The sequence below is a fragment of the Dama dama genome, chromosome 9, assembly GCF_033118175.1.
Source record: "Dama dama isolate Ldn47 chromosome 9, ASM3311817v1, whole genome shotgun sequence".
NCBI classification, from domain to species: Eukaryota; Metazoa; Chordata; class Mammalia; order Artiodactyla; family Cervidae; genus Dama; species Dama dama.
In genome coordinates, this window is record NC_083689.1 from 7,420,012 (window position 1) to 7,446,059 (window position 26,048).

General features: G+C 48.3%; 1 protein-coding gene across 1 annotated transcript in view; it reads right to left on the minus strand.

Moving 5' to 3' along the window:
* Positions 1-25,694, minus strand: part of OBSCN (obscurin, cytoskeletal calmodulin and titin-interacting RhoGEF) — a 235,604-nt gene extending 209,910 nt beyond the window's left edge. Inside the window, exons 1-7 of the mRNA XM_061149525.1 lie at positions 24,710-25,694; positions 23,316-23,585; positions 22,836-23,096; positions 21,763-22,071; positions 21,044-21,310; positions 20,247-20,531; positions 19,482-19,709 (exon numbers count right to left, since the gene is read on the minus strand). Coding sequence (XP_061005508.1) covers positions 19,482-19,709; positions 20,247-20,531; positions 21,044-21,310; positions 21,763-22,071; positions 22,836-23,096; positions 23,316-23,585; positions 24,710-25,694 — 2,605 coding nt within the window. The remainder of the gene's footprint in view (positions 1-19,481; positions 19,710-20,246; positions 20,532-21,043; positions 21,311-21,762; positions 22,072-22,835; positions 23,097-23,315; positions 23,586-24,709) is intronic.
* Positions 25,695-26,048: the final 354 nt, after the last annotated feature.

A 26,048-nucleotide genomic window follows, 5' to 3' on the forward strand; every position in this document is an offset into this window, starting at 1 on the left:
CAAGGTTCATTGCAGCACTGTTTATAATTGCCAGGACATGGAAGCAACAGCAGATGAATGGATAAGAAAGCTATGGTACATATACACAATGGAATATTACTCAGCCATTAAAAGAATACATTTGAATCAATTCTAATGAGGTGGATCAAACTGAAGCCTATTATATAGAGTGAAGTAAGCCAGAAAGAAAACACCAATACAGTATACTAATGCATATATATGGAATTTAGAAAGATGGTAATGATAACCCTGTATGTGAGACAGCAAAAGAGACACAGATGTATAGAACAGTCTTTTGGACTCTGTGGGAGAGGGTGAGAGTGGGATGATATGGGAGAATGGTATCGAATGGTATTGAAACATGTACCATGTATGAAATGAATTGCCAGTCTAGGTTCGATGTATGATACAGGGTGCTCGGGGCTGGTGCACTGGGATGACCCAGAGGGATGGGATGGGGAGGGAGGTGGGAACGGGGTTCAGGATGGGGAACACATGTACACCCATGGCAGATTCATGTCAATGTATGACAAAACCAAAACAATACTGTAAAGTAAAATAAATAAATAAATAAAACTGAAAAAAAAATAAAAATAAAATCATCCCAAGACACATGAGCAAAAATGGCAAAATAATAACTTTTTTAAAAAACTCTCTTCCATGAAATCAATTAAGACATTTGCAAAAATTGTTGTAATCAACTTTCCCAAAGCTCTGGATATTAACCAAAGGCTTATTAGCAATCTGAGGAGCACACAGTCAAGAAAAACAGTCACATCTTGGTAAGAACAGCAAGACGTGGTGTTTGTGTTGTAACTTGCCCAATCCTCATACCCTTCTCCATGGTTCTGACGTAGCCTTGAAAACCAACCGTCCACTATCACAATGAAAACCAGCAGCCTGGAAGCCCCCTGGCAGGGTAAAGAATGAAAGGAGGGCTCTTTCAAAGTTCCATTCCCAGAGAACAGTCATTATTTAAGCTGACTAGTGGCTCCTTGCAAAGCCCCACTCACAAGGCTGTCTTTATTTATTCATTATCCAAGTCTGAACAGAAGCTCACCAAGTAAAAACAGCTCTTCCCCATGGGTGTTTGTTAAAAATAAGCACAGGCAATTACTGAACATGGCTGTCTGGGTTTGTGGATAACAACTGGCAGACAACAGGCTAATCAATAGGCTTAAAAGGAAAAGCTGGATTATGAGATGTTAGTAGATGGCTTTGAAAAGCTCTGACCCCTTCCTGGGCATGTAGAAGGCCATACATACATGATACTCAGAAGACACCCGAGAAGGTCCTAAATTCACACATCTGCTTCATCAAAGCCTATAGTAAAGGCAAAGGTGGATATGGCTTTGAGTTACATGCATGCAACAACACCCACACAAAGTCCCCTGGCAAACACTGGGAGACTTGCAGGTTACAGACATCAAAGGAAATCACTGTGAAATCATTAGCTGACCAATCAGCTAACTGAGGAGACTTCAGTATCTTACACACACACACACACACACACACACAGACTTTACAGAATTAGCTCAGAAAAGTCACTGAACATCCAAACAATAGCAGAAAAAGCAAATAGCAACACCAACACCAGGGAGGATGGGAGAATCTGAACTCCAGAGTTTCCACATATTATCATTTAATATTCCAGTTATCAACAAAGAATTACATGACATGCTAAGAAACAAGAAATCATGGCCCATATACAGGCAAAGAAGCAGTTAACAGAAACCGTGCTTGAGAAAATCCAGATACTGGACTTATTAGAAAAAGTCTTCACATCAGCTATTTTAAGTGTGCTTTTAAAAAACTAAAGGAAACAATTTACAGTGAAATAAAGGAATACATGAGGACAATGTCTCACCAAATAAATAATATCCATTAAATTTTGAAAGTATAATAATTGAAATGAAAACTTCACTAATGAGGTATTCAACAGCCAATTTAAGCAGGCAAAAGAAAGAATCATTCAAGTTAAAGATTCTCTTGAAATTAGCTAGTCTGATGATCAGAAAGAAAAAATAATGAAGAAAATGGACAAAGCCTCAGACACCTGTGGGGCAACATGGATTGTACCAACACATGCATAATGGGAGTCCACAGGAGGGGAGAGAAAGGGGCAAAGAGATTATTTGAAGAAATGGTCAAAAACTTTCAAAACTGATAAAAGACATGAATCTATACACCTAAGAAGCTCAACAAACTCCATGAAGATAAGCTAAAAGAGATTCACACTAAGACAATGTATGTCAAATTGTCAAAGGTCAAAAAAGAGAGAGAGACTCTTGAAAGCAGCAAGACGTGACCTGTCACACACAAGAGCTCCTCAATAAGACAAATAGCTGATTTCTTCTTGGAAACCACAGAGGCCAGAAGGCTGTGGGATGATGAGTTTAAACTGTTAAAAGAAAAAACTATCAGCCAATGGTTTTAGATTTGCCAAAGCTGTCCTTCAAAAATGAAAGAGAACTTATACAGTCCCAGATAAACAAAAGCTAAGGATCTCTTTGCTATCCTACTGTCCTACAAAAAAAAAAAAAAAACACACACAACTGTCCTACAAAAAATTCTAAAGGAATCTTTCAGCTCAAAATGAAAAGATACAAGACAATAACTTGAAACCATATGAAAATCAAAGAACAGTAAACGTAGCTACACAAGTAAATATAAAAGCCAGTAGCATTTTTATTCTGTAATTCATCTTGTTTTTTATATGACTTTAAAAAAGGTATAAACAATAATCATAAAACTACAAAGTTAATGGATACACTATGTATAAAGACATAACTTGTGACAATAAGAACATTCAGCTTGGGGCACTAGTTGTAAATACGCAGTTTTAATTGAAACTAAAATCATATAATTTCAAACTTGATTATTATAAAGCTATACGATAATGACAAATCCCCAGAGTAATAACTTAAGAAAAAATGAATGTATATATACATAAAGAAATGAAAAAGTAACAAAATGGCACACTAGAAAAAAAATCAATTAATCATAAATGACAGTAATGCAGAAGCAACAGCAAAAAGATATGACAAACAAGAAACAGAGAACAAAATAGCAGAAGTAAGCCCTTCTTTTTAAGAATTAACACCACAAAATGAATTTAAGTGCTGTCTATAAGAGATTCACTTGAGGTCCAGACATACAACTAGGTTGAAAGTGAAAAGATACTCCATGCAAAGAGCAATCAGTAGAGACCTGAGGTGGCCATACTTAAGTAAAAAAAAAAAGAGAGAAAAGACATTACAAGACATTATATTATAATGTATATCATTTTAGACTGGGCTTCCCTGGTAGCTCCGAAGGTAAAGAATCCGCCTGCAATGAGGAGGACCTGTGTTCAATCCCTGGGGTGGGATGATCCCCAGCATTCTTGCCTGGAGAATCCCGTGGACAGAGGAGGCTGGCAGGCTCCATGGAGTTGCAAAGAGTTTGACAAGACTGAGCAACTAATCACAGCACAGCACATAGATTAATGATGTTACATATTGATTAAATGAGCCAATTAATTAAGAAGATAACACAGCTATAAACGTAAGCACAACAGGAGAGCTCCAAAACATACGAAGTGAAAACTAGAAGATTAAAGAGACAGTTCTCCAAGAACAGCTGAAGACTTCAATATCCTACTTTGAATAATGGACAGAATAACAGATCAATAAAGAAATATGACATGAAAAACACAACACAAGAAACCAGACCCAACTGAATTATAGCAGACACTCCACCCAACAGCAACAAAAGACACATTTTGCTCAAGTACATATTGAACACTCTCTAATATATGTTAAGTCATAAAACTAGTCTCAATAAATCTTCAAAGACTGAAAGCATACCAAGAGTCTCTTTGACTATGATGGAATGAAACTAAAAATCAATAACTGAAGGAAAACTAGAAAATTCACAATCACATGTCAAAGATATACAATACACTCAAGAGAGAATTACAAGGAAAATTAGAAAATATTTGGGGATGAATGAAAAATGAAAGCAGAGCATACCAAAACTTATGAGATGCATTGAAAGCAGGATTCAGAGTTTCCTGCCATCCAGAGCTATAAATTATAGGCCAATGTTAAAAAAAAATTACAAATCATTAACTTAACTTCATGCCTTAAGAAACAAGAAAAAGAAGATTAAGCTCAGAAGAATGAAAAAAATAAAAGATTATAGCACAGATAAACAAAATCGAGAATACAAAAGCAACAGAAAGAATTGAGGAAACCAAAAGGTGGTTTTTTGAAAAGATCAACAAAATGGACAAAACATTATCTAGGCTGATCAAGAAAAACACAGAAGACTAAAATTATTAAAATCAGGGAAAAAACAGGGGACATCAATAAAGACTTTGTAAAAATTAGAAGGATTATAAGAGAATACTACAAGCAACTACATACCAACTAGATAACCTAGATGAAACGGAGAAATTCCCAGAAACACATAAACTATCAAAACTAACACAAGAATAAATAGAAAAACTCTGAATGGACCTGTAACAAGTAAAAAAAATTTAATCAGTAATCAAAAGCAAAATGAGAGGCATCCAGACTGGAAATGAAGTAAAACTATCTGCAGGTGACATGATTTGCCTATTGAAAATCCTAAGGCATTCACAAAAGAACTAAGAGTAAATAAATAGGTTCAGAAAGGCTGCAGGATAGCAGACCAACCACTATTGCTCAAGTACATATGGATCAAGTCTATTTCTTGATCTAGTCTATTTCTATGCATTAAATATGAGTAATTTAAAAGAAAATTAAGAAAATAATTCCATCTACAGTAACATGAAAAAGAATAAAATATTTAGCAACAAACTTAACACATTAAGCACAATTCCTGCACACTAAAAACTATAAAATAATTGAAAGAAAGTTAAAACACCAAAATAAATAGAAAGTCATTTCATATTGTAGGTTAGGAGACTAATGTTGTTACGGTGTCAGTATTTCCCAAATTGATCTACACACTGGATGCAATCCCAATCAAAATACGACCTGTCGTTTTTGTAAAATTTTTAAAAGATGATCCTAAAATTTATGTGCAAATGCAAGAGACCTAAAATAGCCAAATCAATGTTGTTTGGGAAAAAAAGTTTAAAGGATTCACATGTCCCAATTTCAAAATTCACCACAAAGTTACAATAATCCAGACTATAGTAGACATATACATCAATGGAGTAAAATTAAAGAGTCCAGAAAAAAACAAGATGGTGTCAAGGAAGAGGAGCGCAAAGGTGGGAGGATAAACTTTGCTGCCAAAGCATAAACAAAGGCAGGAGAGATGGAACTCAGCGGGCGTACAGCTTGGTGCTTTAAAATTTGAGCAGCAGGAAGGGTGTGTCCAAAAACGTGGTCTCCACGTGAGGCCTATTTTATGCTAAGCAAGTTCCCGGCCTCAAGATTCTCCTCAGCAAAGCCCCGGGGCTGGGCACTGTGGCTGGCCTACGTCAGATAAAGCTGCTCCAAGTGTTTAAAATGTTGGGGGCAGAGTGTCAACGGGTTGAGTCTTCAGTCGGCAATGCTAGAGCCAGCAGCACTGACTGGGACCATGCTCTGTGCTGAGTTCTCAGTTGGGTTTGACTCTTTGTGAGCCCATGGACTGTAGCCCGCCAGGTTCCTCGGTCCACGGGATTCTCCAGGCAAAAATAAGGGAGTGGGTTGACATGGCCTCCTCCAGGGGATCTTCCCAACCCAGGGATCGGACCCACGTCTCCTGCATTGCAGGCGGATTCTTTACCAACTGAGCCACCAGGGCAGATTCTTCTGGTGAAGCCCTGTTCCTGATGCGCCAGACAATCACCCGGTCCTGGTCCTGGTCCTGCACTACAGGGTACAGACGTGAGCGGTGCTGCTTTCCGAGTGAGCCTCACCCTGGACCTGCTGCTGCTGCTTTCACCACTAACGCCCCAGGCTGTAACCACCCCGCTCCAGACCTCCAACATGCCGGCTCTGGTGGTGAGAAGGCTGCTCCGGGCAGTCACAAAGTACCATGTGGGCGCAGCTCTCAGCCATCATAGTCTTTCTGCTCTTTGGGGATTCCCTGGCCCAAATCGTCACCTCCATTCAGGAAAATGGAAACCCCCTCATGTCTGGAACCTTTGTAGTCTCTTCTCTCTGCAACAGCCTCATTACTGTTCAGCTACTCTTCTACTGGAAGGCAGACTCCCCACAAGAAGAAAAAGCAGTAGAGTTGAGCTGGCTCCCGGACTACGTCATTGTTTCTCTTCATCCACCCAACCTTGGGGCCCTTCTCATCTGAATCAGTCTGCTGGTGTGACTTTTAAACATTCCTTGCTCCTGTGCAACTGCAACTTTAGTGGAAATACTTGGTTGACTGCCATCCTTAGAAAGGATAGGGGGAGAGATTTTCAGACTGACATTTTGACATTGTGTGCATTATTAACAAAATTCAGGAGAAGAAAGTAAGGAAAACCACTAGGTCATTCAGGTACAACCTACATCAAATCCCTTATGATTATACAGTGAAGGTGACAAATAGATTCAAGGAATTAAATCTTGTAGAGAGAGTGCCTGAAGAACTATGGACAGAAGTTCTTAACACTGTAGAGAAGGCAGTGACCAAAACCATCCCCAAGAAAAAGAAATGCTAGAAAGCAAAGTGGTTGTCTAAGCTATTAGAAAAGAAGAGACATGAAAGGCAAGGTAGAAAGGAAAAGATATACCCACTGATTGCAGAGTTCGAGAGAAAAGCAAGGACAGATAAGAAGGACTTCTCAAACAAACAATGCAAAGAAATGGAGGAAAACAACAGAATGTGAAAAATTAGAGATCTCTTCTTGAAAACTGGAGATCTCAAGGGAACATTCCATGCAAGGATGGGCATGATAAAGGACAAAAATGGTAAGGACTTAACAGAAGCAGACGAGATTAACAAGAGGTGTCAATAACACATGAAGAACTATATTTAAAAGGTCTTAATGACATGGGTAACCATGATGGTGTGGTCACTCACCTAGAGTCAGACATCCTGGAATGTGAAGTCAACTGGGCTTTAGGAAGCATCACTCTAACCAAAGCTAATGGAGGTGATGGAATTCCAGCTAAACTATTTGAAATCCTAAAAGATGATGCTGTGAAAGTGCTGCATTCAATGTGTCAGCAAATCTGGAAAACTAAGCAGTAGGCACAGGACTGGCAAAGGTCAGTTTTCAGTCCAATCCCTAAGAAAGCAATGCCAAAGAATGTTGAAACTACCATACAACTGCATTCATTTCACATGCTAGAAAGGTTATATTCAAAATCCTTCAAGCTAGACTTCAGCAGTATGTGAACAGGACTTCCAGATGTATAAACTCGATATAGAAAAGGCAGAGGAACCAGATATCAAACTGCCAAAATTCACTGACTCATAGGGAAACCAAGGGAACTTCAGGAAAAAATCTACTTCTGCTTCATTGACTGTACTAAACCCTTTGACTGTGTGGATCACAACAAACTGGAAAATTCTTAAAGAGATTAGAATACCAGATCACCTTACCTGCCTCCTGAGAAACCTGTATGCAGGTCAAGAAGCAACAGTTAGAACTGGACATGGAAAAATGGACTGGTTCAAAACTGGGAAAGGAGTACATCAAGGCTGTATATTGTCACCCTGCTTGTTTAACTTCTATGCAGAGTATATAGGGGAAATGCCAGGCTGGATGAATCACAAGCTGGAGTCAAGATTGCTGAGAGAAACACCAACAACCTCAGATATGCAGAATATACCACAGAAAGTGAAGAGGAACTGAAGAGCCTCTTGATGAAAGTCAAAGAGGAGAGTGAAAAAGCTGGCTTAAAACCCAATGTTAATAAACCCATGCACCTATGGGTGCCTTATTTTTGACAAAGGAGGCAAGAATATACAATGGCAAAGACAGCCTCTTCTACAAATGGTGCTGGGAAAACTGGACAGCTTCATGTAAAAGAATGAAATTAGAACACTTCCCAACACCACACACAAAGATAAACTCAAAATGGATTAAAGACCTAAATGTAAGACCAGAAACTATAGAAGTCTTAGAGGAAAACATAGGCAGAATATTCTATGATATAAATCAAAGGAAGATCCTCTGTGACCCACCTCCTAGAGTAATGGAAATGAAAACAAAAGTAAACAAGTGGGATCTGATTAAATTTAACAGCTTTTGCACAGCAAAGGAAACTATAAGCAAGGTGAAAAGCCAACCCTCAGAATGGGAGAAAATAACAGCAAATGAAACAACTGACAAAGGATTAATTTCCAAAATATACAAGCAGCTCATACAGCTCAATACCGGAAAACAAACAGCCCAAACAAAAAGTGGGAAAAAGACCTCAACAGACATTTCTCCAAAGAAGACATACAGATGGCCAACAAACACATGAAAAGATGCTCAACATCGCTCATTATTAGAGAAATGCAAATCAAAACTACAATGAGATATCACCTCATACCAGTCAGAATGTCCCTCATCAAAAAGTCTACAAACAATAAATGCTGGAGAGGGTGTGGAGAAAAGGGAACGCTCTTGCACTGTTGGTGGGAATGTAAATTGATACAACCACTATGGAAGACAGTATGGAGATTCCTTAAAAAAACTAGGAATAAAACCATCATATGACCCAGCAAACCCACTCTTAGGCATATACCCTGAGGAAACCAAAGTTGAAAGAGACACATGTATCCCATTGTTCACTGCAGCACTATTTACAATAGCTCAAACATGAAAGCAACCTAGATGTCCATGGATAGATGAATGGATAAAGCAGTTGTGGTACATATGCACAATGGAGTATTACTCAGCCATAAAAAGGAATGTATTTGAGTCAGTTCTAATGAGGTGGGTGAACCTAGAACCTATCAAACACAGTGAAGTGAGTCAGAAAGATAAATATCATATTCTAACACATATATACAGAATCCAAAAAATGGTACTGAAGAATTCATTTACAGGACAGACATAGAGAACAGACATATGAACATGGGGAGAGGGGAAAAAAGGGTGAGATGTATGGAAAGAGTAACATGGAAACTTACATTACCATACGTAAAATAGACAGCCAATGGGAATCTGCTGCCTGGCTCAGGAAACTCAAACAGGGGCTCTGTATCAACCCAGAGGGGTGGGGTGGGGAGGGAGGTTCAAAAGAGAGGGGACATACGTATACCTATGTCTGATTCATGTTGAGGTTTGACAGAAAACAACAAAATTCTACAGCAATTTTCCTTCAATTAAAAAAAGAAAGAAAGAAAAAAAACCAACATCAAAAAGAAGTAAGATCATGGCATCCAGTCCCATTACTTCATGGCAAATAGAAGGGGAAGAAGTAGAAACAGTGACATATTTTATTTTCTTGGGCTTCAACAGCCATGAAATTAAAAGATACTTGCTCCTTGGAAGGAAAGCTATGACAAACCTCAGTTCAGTTTGGTCATTCAGCCATGTCTGACTCTTTGCAACCCTATGGACTGCAGGACGCCAGGCTTCCCTGTCCATCACCAACTCCCGGAGACTGCTCAAACTCATTTCCAACATGTTAGTGATGCCATCCAACCATCTCATCCTCTGTCGTCCCCTTCTCCTCCTGCTTTCAATCTTTCCCAGCATCAGGGTCTTTTCAAATGAGTCAGTTCTTTGCATCAGGTGGCCAAAGTATTGGAGTTTCAGCATCAGTCCTTCTAGTAAATATTCAGGACTGATTTCCCTTTTTTTTTTTTTTTCATTTATTTTTATTAGTTGGAGGCTAATTACTTTACAATATTGTAGTGGTTTTTGCCATACATTGACATGAATCAGCCATGGATTTACATGTGTTCCTTTAGAATTGACTGGTTGGATCTCCTTGCAGTCCAAGGGACTCTCAAAAGTCTTCTCCAACACCACAGTTCAAAAGCATCAATTCTTTGGCACTCAGCTTTCCTTATAGTCCAACTCTCACATCCATACATGACTATTGGATAAACCATAGCTTTGACTAGATGGACCTTTGTTGGCAAAGTAATGTCTCTGCTTTTTAATATGCTATCTAGGTTGGTCATAGCTTTTCTTCAAGGAGCAAGCGTCTTTTAATATGATGGCGGCAGTCACCATCCACAGTTATCTTGGAGCCCAAGAAAATAAAGTCTGTCGCTGTTTCCACTGTTTCCCCATCTATTTCCCATGAAGTGATGGTACCAGATGCCATGATTTTGGTTTTCTGAATGTTCAGTTTTAAGCCAGCTTTTTCACTCTCCTCTTTCACTTTCATCAAAAGACTCTTTAGCTCCTCTTCACTTTCTGTGGTATCATCTGCATATCTGAGGTTGTTGATATTTCTCCCAGCAACCTTGATTCCAGCTTGTGCTTCATCCAGCCCAGCATTTTGCATGATGTACTCTGCATTAAGTTAAATAATCATGGTGACAATATACATAAATAAGCATTATTGTCACCCTGCTTATTTAACTTACGCAGAGTACATGGCTTAAAGCTCAACATTCAGAAAACTAAGATCATGGCATTCGGTCCCATCACTTCATGGCAAATAGATGGGGAAACAGTGGAAACAGTGGCTGACTTTATTTTGGGGGGATCCAAAATCACTGCAGATGGTAATTGCAGCCATGAAATTAAAAGACACTTACTCCTTGGAAGGAAAGTTATGACCAATCTAGACAGCATATTAAAAAGCAGAGACATTACTTTGTCAACAAAGGTCTGTCTGGTCAAGGCCATGGTTTTTCCAGTAGTCATATATGGATGTGAGAGTTGGACTGTGAGGAAAGCTGAGCACCGAAGAATTGATGCTTTTGAAGTGTGGTGCTGGAAAAGACTCTTGAGAGTCCCTTGGACTGCAAGGAGATCCATCCAGTCAATCCTAAAGGAAATCAGTCCTAAATATTCATTGGAAGGACTGATGCTGAAGCTGAAGGTCCAATACTTTGGCCACCTGATGTGAAGAACTGACTCATTGGAAAAGGCCCTGATGCTGGGAAAGATTGAAGGCAGGAAGAGAAGGGGACGACAGAGGATAAGATGGTTGGATGGCATCACCGACTCAATGGACATGAGTTTGGGTAGTTGATGATGGACAGGGAGGCCTGGCGTGCTGCAGTTCATGGGCTTGCAAAGAGTCAGACACGGCTGAGCGACTGAACGGAAGTGAACTGACTGACAGTATACAGCCATGACATACTCCTTTCCCAATCTGGAACCAGTCCACTGTTCCATGTCTGATTCTTGACTTGTATACAGATTTCTCAGGAAGCGGGTAAGGTTGTCTGGTATTCCCATCTCTTTAAGAATTTTCCACAGTTTGTTGTGGTCCACACAGTTGTCTCCTGCACAGGCATGGGTCAGCAGTGGCCTGCTCCAGGGGCTCTGGGTGGAGCAGACCTGGTCACACAATCTGTGGCATAAGCCCTCTTGGAAGAGGTCGCCATTAACCCAGCACAGAGCTGCCAAGCAGACGACCCACAAACTGCAGAACAATTATACCAAATAAATTCTCGCACTGTTAAGAAAGTTCTGGGTCCCACAACAGATTTCCCAACCTGGGGATCTGGCAAAGGGACTGAGAATTCCCAGGGAATCTGACTTTGGAGTCACAGGGGATTTGATTACAGAACTTACAGAGGAATGGGGAAACAAGGCTCTTGTAGGGCACAAACAAAACCTTGTGCACACCAGGACCCAGGAGAAAGGAACAATGACAAACCTAGACAGCTTATTAAGAAGCAGACACATCACTTTGCCTACAAAGATTCATATAGTCAAAGCTACAGCTTTTCCAGTAGTCATGCACAGATGTGAGTGTTGGACCATAAAGAAGGTTGATTGTCAAAGAATTGATGCTTTTAAATGTGGTGCTGGAGAAGACTCTTGAGGGTCCCTTAGACAGCAAGAAGATCAAATCCAATCCTAAAGGAAATCAACCCTGAAGATTCTAAGAGCCAGTTCACTGGAAAAGACCTTGATGATGGGAAAGATTGAAGGTGAAAGGAGAAGGGGTTGGCAGAGGATGTGATAGTTAGATAGCATCACTAACTCAATGGACACAAATCTGAGCAAACTCTGGGAGATAAGGGAAGGACAGGGGAGCCTAGCATGCTGTAGTCCATGGGGTCGCAAAGAGTCAGACATGGCTTAGCATGGCTTAGCAACTGAACAACAACCACGTTTAGTCATCTGGCTGAGATTCTTCCTTTGGCAGAAGTGTCCTGCCTCTTACCTATTCTGGGCAAAAGTCTTACCCTGTCCCCCCCATTTCCCCACTTCCCTTCTGACCCTACAGGACACAGCCTGGACAGTGGAAGGGACTAGGTGATGCTGGCTTCCTCCCCGGCTCAGACTAGCTCAGCCTGTCTCCTGGGCCCCAGTGCTTGGTGGGGGGTAGGGGAAGAAGGGTGACTCAGGCTGGGCCCCAGGGTGGGGTGAGGAGACTCCTGTTCTGGCCGGGCCAGGCAGAAGGGGGTGGAGACTGCTGGAGTAAACGGGAACAGCGATGGGAAAAAAGACTCAGAAACATGGAAAAAGATAAGAGTCTCCAGAAGCAGATCCTTAATTCATGGTTAACTGATTTTTCAACAAGGATGCCAAATTCAATGGGAAAAAACTATTTTCAACAAATGGTGCTAGGACAACTGGATATCCACATGGAAGGAATGAAGCTGTACCCCCTACCTCACATCATACACAAAAATTAGCAGAAAATGGATCAAAGACCTACTTAAAAGGTCTTTGGGCTAAAAGACCTTTAAAGGGCTAAAACGGGAAAATTATTAGAACATAGGTATCAATCTACCTGACCCTGGATTAGGCAAAGATTTTGTAGATGTGACACCTAAGACACAAACAACCAAAGAGAATAAACTGGGCTTCATCACAATTTTAAAGCTTTTGTGTGTCAAAGGGCACAATTTAGAAAGTAAATGGAAGAAAATATTTGCAAATCATCAATCTGATAAGGATCTATTATTCAGAATAAAGAACTCTTACAACTCGTTAATAAAAAGATAAATAACTAAAAATAAGCAAAGAATTTGAATAGACATTTCTCCAAAGAAGATATGCAGATGGCCAAATGCATATGAAAAGATGCTCAACATCATTAGTCATCAGGATAATATAAACCAAAACAACAACAAGATAGTCATCCACCAGGATGACTATAATCAAATAAACTGAAAATAACAAGTGTTGGTAGGGATGTGGAGAAAATAGAACCTTCAAACACTTTGCTGGGAATGCAAAATGGTGCAGTCACCCTGGAAAACAGTTTGGCAGCTCCTTAGAAAGTTAAACACAGAGTAACTATATGACCCAGCAATTCCAAGAGAACCTGAACTATATGTTCACACAAACCCAAGTATAAGAATATTCATAACAGCACTATTCACAACAGTCAAAAAGTGGGGACAATGTAATTGTATATTAGCTGATGAATGGATAGAAAAAATGTGACCCATCCATACAATGGAATGTTATTTGGCCATAAAAAGGAATGGAATACTAACACATGCTATAGTAAGGATGGCCCTTGTAAACATTACATGGAAAAAGCAGACACAAAAAGCCACACATCAGGGCATTCTTTGGTGGTCCACTGGTTAGGACATGGCACTTTCATTGCTGTGGCCTTCGTTTAATCCCTGGTCGGGGAACTAAGTGCAAGCCACATGGCACCACCAAAAAGAAAAGGACTCAATGTTTTCACTGCAGACACAAAAAGTCATATTGTCATATGATTCCATTTAAATGAAATGTTCAGAAGAGTCAAATCCATAGAGACAAAAAGGAGACTGGCAGTTGCCAAAGACTGAGGGAGTGACTAACAGTGGGTTCCGGGTTGCTTTGGGGGGGACCATAAAAACGGCCTAGAATTAGACTGTGGCAGGGTTGCCATGAATATACTAAAAACTAAAGAACTGCACACTGTAATAAAAGGGTGGATTTGATGGCATGTGAACCTGTTGCTATTTAAGTTTTGTCTGACTCATATGCGACCCCATGGACTGTAGCCCACCAGGCTCCTCTGTCCATGGGATTGTCCAGCAAGAATACTGGACTGGGCTGCCATTCCTTCTCCGGGGGATCTTCCTGACCCAGGGACTGAACCCACATCTCCTGCATTGGCAGGTGGATTCTCTACCACTGAACCACAAAAAAGCCCCATCGTGTGAATTACTCAATTTAAAAAGTCAGTCAACACAATCCTCCATATTAACAGTCCAAAGTAGAAAGCCCATGGTCCTACCGACAGATACCCAGTAAAGCTCACCAATGACAACTCTGGACTGCATTTGACCAGCTCCCCTTGGCGTGGGGGCTCAGTGCTCTGCTTACTGCAAGGAGACTTAGAGAAATGAGTCTATTAAACTTCACAAGCTCATCGATCAGACTGGCTAGTTTTAATCACCTCTCACAGGTTTCTGTTTTTTAAATTTAAATGCAGAGGGATGCTGAAATAACAAAGTCCCCACATTACTGACACTACTGTGTTATCAAAGACCTCCCTAGGGCAAGTAAGTGGAGCAAAACCAATTGCATATTTATATGTAAAAATGCTTGGGGACAAAGAAAAACGCAGGAACTGAAATTAATGGCGCATGAGAAGCCCTGCATGTTATTATAGTACATCAAACTCTCTTGGTGGGAACTAACTGTTTAGACTTCCCTTCGTCACCGAGGAACCCCAGTTCCCAACTTCTCCTCACCTGGACTAAAGACATTAATCCAAGTCTCTGAAGTGGATGGCAGGGCACCAATGGAATGAGAGCAAATGGAACCTGTCTCAACAGTTGTGTATGAATTTAAATATTTAAATCAAATATCAGAAGAAAACAGAATTATTCTCTCTAGTCCAAACTGCTTGCTCCTCAAAAGAAAAGCCATGACAAACCTAGACAGCATATTAAAAAGCAGATACATTACTTTGCCGATAAAGGTCCATATAGTCAAAGCTATGTTTTTCCAGTAGTCATGTACAGAGAGTTGGACCATAAAGAAGGCTGGGCGCTGAAGAACTGAGGCTTTTGAACTGTGGTGTTGGAGAAGACTCTTGAGAGTCCCTTGGACTGCAAGGATATCAAACCAGTCAATCCTAAAGGAAATCATTCCTGAATATTCACTGGAAGGACTGATGCTGAAGCTAAAGCTCCAGTACTTTGGCCACCTGATGCAAAGGGCTGACTCATCAGAAAAGACCCTGAAGCTGGGAAGGACTGAAGGCAGGAGGAGAAGGGGCTAATAGAGGATGAGATGGTTGGATGGCATCACCAACTCAACGGACATGAGCTTGAGCAAGTTTCGGGAGATGGTGAAGGACAAGAAAGCCTGGCGTGCTGCAGTCCACAGGGTCACAAACAGTCAGACACAACTGAGCTACTGAACAACAAATCCAAACTGCACAGACACCATTCCTAAGGAGGGCTTAGATGGGCAACATTAACTTTTTCAAGGAGTCAATTTAAAGAAAAGTTTTATGCAACGACCACCAATTTGGGATAAAACTGCGGAGGCCTACAGGGCTCTGGCTTCCTCTGCACAGCCACAAAGAACCCCACAGCCCATGCAAAAGGGCATCACGGCTTATCACTCGAGTGGACAAATGTGAAAAAGCCATGCAAGCCTGTGGACACATAGCTTCTGTCTCACATTTAGAGTAGCGTGTCTCAGAGGAATAATTTGGGGACGGGCAGAACAGACGGAGCATTAGTGTAGACTGGGTGCTACGTGCACCCCTTGACAAGTGCCATCTCAACCTAATTCCCTGGACAGCCCTCACACTGGGTGGGCCTCATTATGCCCATTATACAGGTGAAAAACTGACACCACACAAAGTAATGATGTGGCTTCCGGGGGCCCCACTGCAAGTGAGAGCATCAGGACTCAGGCACAGGAGCACACACTACCCAACAGGATCAGGAGCCAAGCACGTGCCCAGACGTTCCCACATCACCGTCCAGAACTTTCTGGAGGCCCTGATGCACATTCGGTGGAATGCCACCCTGCCTGACTTGCTTGGGTTCATCCTCCAGTACCAGACACCGGGCCCTGGTGACTGGGCCTCTGGCCCATTATGAAAGCTCCGCCCTCCTCCCTTGACCGACCTCACTCCCAGAATCTCAATCCAGCAGTGCTGAGGGAGCCAGCCCACACCACTCCTCCAGGGTGTCCTCAGGACAGCTCCAGTAGTTCTATGATTGCCCCTCACCGCAAAGATACTTTGGCCACCTGATGCAAAGAACTGACTCCCTGGAAGAGACCCTGATGCTGGGAAAGACTGAAGGCAGGAGAAGGGGACAAGAGAGGATGAGATGGTTAGATGGCATCACCGACTCGAAAAGACATGAGTTTGAGCAAGCTCCAGGAGTTGGTGATGGACAGGGAAGCCTGGCATGCTGCAGTCCATGGGGTCATAAAGAGTCGGACACGACTGAGCAACTGAACTGACCGAAAAGATGAGAAAACGGGGGTGGGAGGCAAGTGTATGAGGTCCTAGAATGGTCAGAACAAATGACCACAAATAGGGGGCTTAAGACAACAGGAATTTGTTCTCTTTCAGTTCTGAACACCAGAAGTCTGGGATAAAGGTGTGGGCAGGCCGAGCTCCCTCCTGAGGCAATGTGGGCAGATCTTTCCAGGCACTTCCAGTTTCTGGTGCCAGCCATGGGTTTGTGACTGCATCAGCCCAACCTCCTCCTTCACTGTCACTGGCCATTTCTCTGTGCCTCTGTATTGCCAACATTCCTCTTCTTTCTCTCAAAGGACACCTGTCACTGGCTTCGAGGCCCATCCTAACCCACGGTTATCTCACCTTGTGATGCCTTCCCCGATGTCATCTGCATAGACCCCATTTCCAGTTAAGCCCCCATTCTGAGTTTCCAGGCAGACATGAACTTCACGGGGCTACACACTGACAACACGCCTGAGGTCAGCTGGTTCCTAAGAAGCCAGGGTGAGTCTGACCCCGTCCACACGCTGATCCCTCCACAGCCTGCCTCGAAGTCAGGGTCGAAAATCAAGGCACAGTCACCCTGGTGTGGGCACGAGCCAGTCCTGCAAGACAGGCCCCTCAGCAGAGTCAGGCCAGCCACACCACCCTCAGTGTCACACTGCTGAACCTGGAAGGCACGGCCATCGGACCCAGGCAACACTGGGGGCATCGGGAAACTCTGCTGCGGGTTCCTCAGACAGTGTCTGTTCTCTGAGGAGAGGAACGAGCCAGTGACCCCTGTGCCAGGCTGGACTGTCCAGAGATCCCCACCCCACAGTGCGCGTGCCCCTCTCTAAGCTACTCCCCCAACACTCCTCCAGGTGCAGCTGTGCAGAAACTCTGCAGAAGGAAGCTAGCACCCACATCAGTCGACGACGAGCTCACTCACCAACAAGGAGACCCTCCTGGTTGGAGCTGACCTAATCGGGTGAGACCTTACAACGGAGGGGGCACTTCCTGGCCAAAGAGATTTTAAGCCTAAGAGTGAGTGGACATGAGTTGCCATGTGGCAAAGGACATAAAAACAGCCGTTAGGGGCCAGCCAGCCAGAACACACCCCAGAATCACAAGGAAATAAATTCTGCTGGCAACCTGGATGAGCTTGGAAAAGACCCTGAGAGAACTCAGCCTGATGGCACATGGATTCCAGCGCTTGAGACCATGAAAAGAGAATCCAGATCTATAGAATTCTGATTTATAGGACGATGAACTAACATATGGGCATTATTTTAAGCTGCTGAGTTTGTGATAATTGACAACATAGTAGTGAAAAGGAAAGAAAACAAACACACACACAGTCCTCACATGTTCTTCCCACCTTGGACACGATGGCTGGAGCTGTGGAAGCCATCTTGTGAGCATGAGGCAATAAGCATTAGAAAGATCTTTATCCCATGCTCAAGAAAGATCTAGACAGACAGAGCCATGTTCCTGTAGTAGACTGTAAGAAACTGTCCCGAATGAGTCAGGCATCCCTTGGAACTAGGCTGACTTTATGTCTGGCTTTGTGCAATAGAACACGCAGAATGTAACACTCTGGGGCTGGTGAAAACAACCCTTAACAAACCTCGTAGCATCTCCTATTCCCTGAAGGGAACCTTGTCACTACATGAAGGAGCTCAGGCCATGCACATGGAGAAAGAGGCCTTCAGAATGAGATGTCGCAAGGAGAGAGAAAAGCATGGTCCCAGACAGACAACATTACTAGAAGAGAGAGGCCTGCTATCCCAGCCAGCCCCCTGGGACATCAGACACACAGATGAAGCCAGACTGGATCCTCCTGTCCTAGCCAACACCATGTAGAGCAGAGATGAGCCACTCATACTGACGCTGCTTGAATTCCTGCCCATGGATTGCTCCAGGGCTACTTGTGTAACTGACGGACACAGACGTACTGAGTCTGCTGGGACTGCCACCATCCACACTGAAATGGTTCCTCCAGGCCTGTTGCTGTTCAGTGGCTATATGTCTGCTTCATCAACTGACTTGTGACGCCCAGGTGGAAGGAGACCTTCTGGCCCCTGGTCTCACAGCCATGCTCCTCAGCATCTCTCTTCCCTACCTGCTGCACTACCAGATTCTAGGTGCAGCCTTTGGCCTCCAGGCACACGCTTGAGCTTGCACTCAGCTCCTTCCCACCCTTGTACCACATCATCTCCATCTGGGCCTGGCCACCTCACAGCTCAGGGTGGCACTGGCCCCCGCCTCGGCCTGTACCTCCCCCAGGGCTGGCTGCTCCCTGGAAAACACCATGAGGACTCCAGGGACCGGGAGGGAGACACAGTCAGAGGTTCTGCCCAAGAGAGGTTTTCCAAGTCCTGGAGTCATGACAGAGCTGTGCTCTAGACCTGGAAGTCTCTGATCCACCATGAAAATCCTTTGTGATTAGGGGCTGCACATGGGACCCTCCATGGGCACAGGTGGTCCAGGTACTCCAAGCACTCCTGGGTGTGATGGGAAGCAGCCTCAAAGCTCCTGATGGGCAGATGGCCCTACAGCCTGTGTGCAGATGGAAGGACACATCAGGGACAAGGCAGAGACCCTCCTCAAAGCCAGGATGGGGCAGAGCTGGACTTGGAGAATCTGCCAAGAGACCTCAATGGCGTCAAGAAAGAGCCAGGACCTCGGACTTACCAAGGTCCAAACCTAACCTTCCAAGGACACTTCCAACCCTTTCTAGGTCTTCTCTGCCTCATTTCCTCATCTTTACAAAGAAGAGATGGGTTTTAAATTTCCTTCCTATTTTTTATACTACAAACCTGTATTCTTCCTATACATATATACACACACATATATATACATATGTTTTGTGGGCAGTTTCTTTACCCAAATCCAGGAGTAACTACCCCTACTCCCAAGTATTCTCAGAAGAATTGAAGTGAGAGAGCTTGGCCTTGCAAGTGCAACATAGTTGGAAGCAGCCAGAACTGCTCCCCACAAACCAAGCCCGGAAGGCAGGGCGCTGACCACAGACACAGAGTCAGGAGTCCAGAGTCCTCACCCCCTCAGCACCAGTAGGTGCCCTCATCCTGCACAGTGCCTGAGGCAGGCACCACCAGTGCCGCGTGCCTACATCCTCCTGGGAGAAGTGTCGGCAGGAGCAACCGAGCTCCACGCCATCCCTGTACCAGGGAGCGTGCGCATGGGCGTCTGAGGTCTCCAGTTCCAAGTGGGCTGGGCTCCCCGCCACGGCACCCACATAGCCACCAGCCGTGTCCTTGTGCAAAGAGGGTGTGAGGCCTACAAGGGCACACAGGCAGCTCAGGGGGCTGACAGAGCCCTAACCACACACGTGCCCACGCAGCTAGTCAAGGAAGACGCTCGTGCCTCAGGATGGTGGTAGACAGCAGCCCTCACCCAGACCTGGAGACCGAGCAGACTGCGCGGCTGACTTTCAACCACCAAGTGCCGCCCTCCCCTACTGAGCAGAGGTCCTGCCCCCACCCTCCCACCAGGGCTGGCTGGGCTCCTGGTTCCCCACCCTACCCTCAGGGGTGACCTGACCGCCTAGCCTCCTCAAGAGGTCGGCAGAGCTGCCCAGAGACCTCTGCTCTCCCCACATGGTCACCTGACACCATCCCATTCCCCCACTGTCTCCACGGGGTGGGCTGAGCACCCCCCCAACACACCTCTGACCTCCCCCAGGGTAACCTGAGCCCACCCTACTCCCCGCCACGGGCTTGGCAGAGCTGCTCCACGGGGGCCGAGGGCAGCGGCTCCTGCCACTCAGGGCTTCTCCAGAGCTGGGGGGGGGAGGAACACACACATTCGTGTCACCTTGCACCAACAGCTGGTAGGCAATGCGGGCCCCGCGGCTGACGCACTCGTACAGGCCCGCGTCTTCCCGCTTCACGTCCCGCACGAGCAGTGCCCGCTGCCCGGCTGAGGCCTGCACCTCATACTTGGGCCCGGGAGACAGCGTGTGTCCGTCCTTGAGCCACGTCACGGCTGCCGCCTGGTCCGAAAGCTCGGCCAGGAGCTGGGCCTCCTCGTGCAGCCGGGCCAGCACCTCCCGAGCCGCCGCCGCGGGTGCCGGACGCTTGGCCGTCAGCTCCAGGGCCGCTGGAAGTCACAGACAGGTAACAAGCGGGTGTAAGTGAAGAGGGTGGTGAAAGGAGGAGAGTGACCAGCGGAGGAGGGTGGGGGAGAGGGATGAAGGCATGGACAGCAGGGTGCGGATGGGAGGAAGGGGATGGGGGCAGAAAGTGCCAGCGGACAGAGGAGGAAGAGCCAGATATGGGGGAACGGACTCCGAGAGGCAAGAAAAGAAGACACAGGACAAGAAGAGAATCAACAACAAGAGGGGAGGAGGGGAGAGGGGAGGGAAGCGGTGGGGACACAGATCACAGAACTGAAGCTTGGCGCCGTCGGACTCTTTAGACTGTCCTCCACTCACATCTAGTGGCCTTGCACGGCCTTGCACACCCCACCGCCTGGCCCCACGTTATCCAGCTGCTCTGAAAGCCACAACAGATCTCCCAGGATCCCTGAGACTGCAGGGACTCCATCCCACCCCTATCCCTCAAGGAAACATGGCCTCGGGAAGCCCTGGGGTCACAAGACAGGGCCCCTACCTCGGACCTCCATGCGGATGCTGCTCTCGATGCCGTCAGCTACAAACTTGAGCTCCGCCCCGTGCAGGCTGACAGGCACCGAGCGGATGGTGAGAGTGTGGCGAGTGCCATCCCGGTGTATCACATACACGCTGCTGGCCTTGAGAACCCGCCCATCCAGGAACCACTCCCCTGATGAGGCCGTGGTGAGGTCCACGGAGAAGGTCACCTCGCCGCCTTCCACTGCCTGCACTGCCTTCAGAGGCGTTTTCACAGCCAGCTGGGGAGCTGTGGAGTGAGAGCTTCAGGAGGTAGTTGGGCCCCTCCCCACCTCCCCTCCAAAGCCTAGCCCCAAATAACCCCTCCTTGAGGAAGTCCACTGGGCAAGCACATGGAGACCCTGAGTGAAAGCCAGACCCAGGGTGGAGTGAGAACAAGTTAGAGCTACCCAAGATCCCCCTCAGCTCCCACAGACCCACTGGGTAGCCCCGTGCCCTAGGGCTGGTGGGCACAGACAGTTCCTGGGGGTTTGAGTCCTATGTTGGGGTCACCTGGCCTTCCCACCAAAGAGCCTTCAATAGCATCAGGATCCTGGGCCAGCCCCCTACCACAAAGAGGACGCAGGAGCCACGCTGGCCTCTCCAACACTGGGCGACACTCTAGGTCTGGGCGATTCAGAGGCAGATGGCCCCACAGACCGCCGTCAGGGTGCCATGGAGAAGAGAGCCTTCCGCACTTACCCAGGTGTATAGTTCCTGGGAACTCGAGGTAGGGGCTCTGGCCAAAGCTGTTCACCGCTGACACCCTGAACTGGAATTCCCCCTCCTCGGCCACGCCAGCCACAGTCAGCTCAGGCGTGGTCACCCACTCATCTTCATGGCACCGGCTCCAGGTGTAGGCGCCCAGTCTCTTCTTCTCCACCAGGTAGCCTTCGATGGCAGCAGGGCGGTCCCCAGGGGGTGGTGGGGACCAGGCAAGAGTCACGGAGCTCTCTGTCCGGGCCTTCACCACAGGGGCTTCAGGAGCATGCAGGGGCGGCCTCCTGGGAGCTAAGCAGAGGACGAGCCCCTGTCACAAACTGGGAACCCCCTCCCCAAGCCCTGGGTCCAATACCACGGTAGGGAAAAGTTCTTGTGACAGAACTCCCAGCCCTTCCAGGGTGGGGGGGGAGCACTGCCCTGGTGGTCCGGAATGGCCACAGCCCGAGGGGCCTGCCAGCCCAAGACCGTGCTGCGGGCCCGGCACCCCAGTCTCAGCTGGTGACCGTTACTCTGTCTACAGTGGAACAAGTACCCGGGCCTCAGAGGCCACACTTGGCCCAGGGCCACCATGAGCTGTCCACGGAGCCTGGAAAGGGACTCCTTCCAGTTCTCAGCCTTGACCCCCTCTGTGCATTGGGATCTTGGGCTGGATGATGGTTAAGACAAGGCACAAGGACCCTTCCAAGGGTGCTGAGACCCACGTGCAGGGGCACACCCCTGGCCCCAGCAAAGGGCTGATCCTGTGCCAGCTGGTCACAGCACCAAAAGCCAAGAAACAGAACACACGCAATGTTCCCCCACACGCTATGCTTCTTGGGGCGGGGGGGTCAGTGCTAGGACTCGCCCTTTGCGGACGCCTAGTGTGACCATCATGGAGGAGGGTCAGACAAATCACGCAGCCCACAGCCAGACCTACAACCTAGGCATTCCCGACAACCTAGGCAGTCTACAATGCACGGTGCTCCCCGCAGCAGGCGAACAGTCAGAGCAGGGCCCAGCGGGTGGGCAGGGACAGGGCCCCTCCATCCGACAGGTGCTCCCACAGCCCTTACCTGACACGCAAAATTGGGTAGTCGTCCGGCAGTCCCCAGCCACAAAGGCCACCTCACCCACATCCTCCAGGCTGCACCGGGAGATGGTCAGCGTGTGGCACGTGCCCTCAGCAGTGACGGCCACCCGGCCCCCAGCCACCACCGCCTTCTGGTTCCACAGCCACTGAACGGGGCCCTCTGGCTTGGCCAGCTCCACACAGAACATGGCCGTGTCCCCTACTCGCACTGCTGTCTTCCTCGGGAGCTTCCGAAGGAGGTTGCCTGGAGTGGGCAGAGGAGCAGGGGCGAGGGGGCAGTGGGTAGAGCTGGTCAGAGCGACCCCCACAGGCCTGCCCACCCACACCTCCTTCCGGCCCCTGCGTCCAGAGTTCCCACCCCGCCCCTCCCTGACCCACCCCGTGTCCTGGGATCCTGGGATCACTGGCCCAGGTCCTGGGAGACCCACACGCTGCCCAGTCTCTCGGCCCGCGGCCCGCTCACCTTGCACGGCCAGCTCGGCCACCGTGCGGCTGCCCTCTGCGGTCTCGCAGATGTACACGGCGTCGTCGTCAGAGGACACGTTGAGCACCGTCAGCCGGCGCTCCGCGCCCGCCTCCTCGATGAGGTACTTGGCGCTGGCCCACAGCCGCGTCTCCTCCTTGTACCAGGCAGACTCCATGTCCGGCGCCGGCACCTCACACTGGAACATGGCTGATGCCTTCTCCGGTACCTCCAGGTCCTGCAGGCGCTTTCTGAAGGGCAGCGTGGGCTCTGCAGAAGAAGGGCCAGATGAGTGGGGCGGGGAGGGGAAGAGGGGCAGGCCGGAGCGGCGCCAGAGGCTGGGGGTGAGGGGGCAGTGCAGAGGGGCAGGGAAAAGGCTGCAAGAAGGGAAGGAGGCAGGGTAAGGCAGGTATAAGGCTGGGGTGGGGGCAGGGAGCCAGCGTAGGTGTTGGAGGGGCTTTGCGGGCAGAGGGTGGGTAAGAGGGCAGAGGAGCTTCAGGGAGCGGGGACAGAGGGAGGTAGGGGGAGAGCAGAGGAGGGAGGACAGTGGAGAGGGAACAGCACTTAAAGGAAAGAGTCCCTGCCCCCAAGAATAGAGAGAAGAAAGAAGGAGAAATGACGCAGGTAAAGTCATAGCAAGCAGCACTGCGGGGCAGCCCCCTGAGCTGGTGGTCCCGGACAGCCAAGAGAGGCTGGACTCACACAGCAGGGAGGCCACTGGACAAGTACTGGCCTGAAAAAGTGCTCAACCCCAGCACACTTCCCTGCAAAAAAAAAAAAAACCGAAGAAGCAGACACACGCACACAAAGGTTGAAGCGCCCTGCAGGAGATCCTACAGCTGGGAAAAAGTGGAGGTGCTGCTCCAACCACATCGAGGGTGGTCTTAGGAAACAAGAAGGAACAGTCCCCCAGCAAGTTCTGACGGTGTTGTCCACAGCTGCCCCGGTGCGCTGGGGACAGGAGCCTGCAAACTGACCCAGAGTCACGTTCAGTCTGCGCCCCAGCCCAGCCTGCGGCCAGCACGAGGTCTGTCCTTGCTCCGCCTCCCTCCAGCTCTGCTGGGGAGATCCCCCCCCCTCCCAGCATCCTGTAGGAGAGGGGGGATGCCTGGGTCACCCGCAGCCTGGACAGGGCAGGCTCAGCCACGGGGCAGCCATCTCCCGAGGGAGAGGGTGTTAGTGACAAGCACTTGGTTGTACACGTGCGTTACTTTCACGAAGACAATGAAACACCATAGCAAGAGCCGCCAAGACCTCCAGCCACGGATTTCTCTACACGATAGGGAAATGGCAGGAGCAGCAGCCGCTAGAAGGAAGGGATGGAAGGCCTGGGGAGGGACCTCCGCCTGTGCTCACTGCGCACAGCTACTTCGTGCCAGCCGCCAGGAGCTCACCTCTCACGACGACGAGCACCGAGCTGTAGGTCTGGCCCACGAGGTTGGACGCCGTGCAGGTGTAGAGGCCACAGTCTGACTGCTTGCAGAAGAGGATCTTCAGCACGAAGTTCTCCTGCTCGTCCTCGTACACCACGTGCCGCCGGCCCTCCACCACCAGCTGTCCATCCTTCTTCCACACGATCTCAGGCTTGGGCTCGCCCGTCACGAAGCAGCTGAGGCGCGCGTGTTTGCCCTCCGTCACCGTGCAGGTGCGCGTGCCGGCGCTCGGCGGCGAGGCCGGGGCGCCCCCCGCGCGCATGGCCTCGCGCCGCCGCTGCAGGTGGGCCAGGAGCATGGCGGTGGAGGCCCCCGGCGGGCTGGCTGCCTCTGCCTCCGCGTCCACCGTCAGCCCAGCGGCGGCGCTGGCGGCGCCCAGCGGGTTCTCCGCGTGCACCGTATAGGTGCCGCTGTCTCTCGGCTGTGCGGCGCGGATGCGCAGAGCGCTCGCCTCGCCGCTCTCCTCCACTCGCACTCGGGGGGCGTCCAGCACACCCAGGCGCCGCCCGTCCTTGGCCCAGCTCACCGACATGGGCGGCGAGCCGCGCACGCGGCAGCGGAAGGTGGCCTCCGCGCCCTCGCGCACGCGGATGGAGGTGGGCCGCAGCAGGAAGTGAGGCGCCTGCTCCGCGCACGCGGCGTCGGCGTCCACCTGCAGGCCGACCGCCGCGAAGGCCTCGCCGATGGCGTTGCGCGCACGGCACACGTACTGCCCACTGTCACCCAGCGCCAGGTCCAGGATGGTCAGGCGGTACAGGTCGCCGTCCTGGGCCAAGCGGAAGCGACCACCCGCCTCCACCAGCTGCCGGTCTTTCTCCCAGCTCACTTGCGGCGTGGGGTTGCCCACGATCTGGCAGCTCAGCGTGGCATCTTTGCCCACCGATACCACGAAGGCCTTGGGCCGGGTTAGGAAGCGGGGTGCGCCGCTGAACGAGGAGTGATCCATGGTGGGGGCAGAGGCGGGAGAACCTGTGAGTGGGGTGGGGGAGGGCATGGTGGGGATGAGTCCCTGGAGTGCTCAGAGACCGCTTGGCTACTGTGCCTGTGCCCCCCTTGGCTACTTCACCGGCCCAGTGCCGCCTGGAAAATTCAGCTTAATACAGGTGAACGTCTCCCCATTCTGCTCCCATCTGCTCCCACACACCCGGTCCCTGCAGGTGGCATCACCAGACGGTATGGTGGTCCAGAAGTGCCAGTTTGCCTCTTTCTGGGCCTTGGAGTTTGGCCCCACCTCCACCTCCCAAATGGGCTCTTTTTAATTGGCTGGAGCATCTCCTCCCTCTTGTCCCAGCTCCAGGCC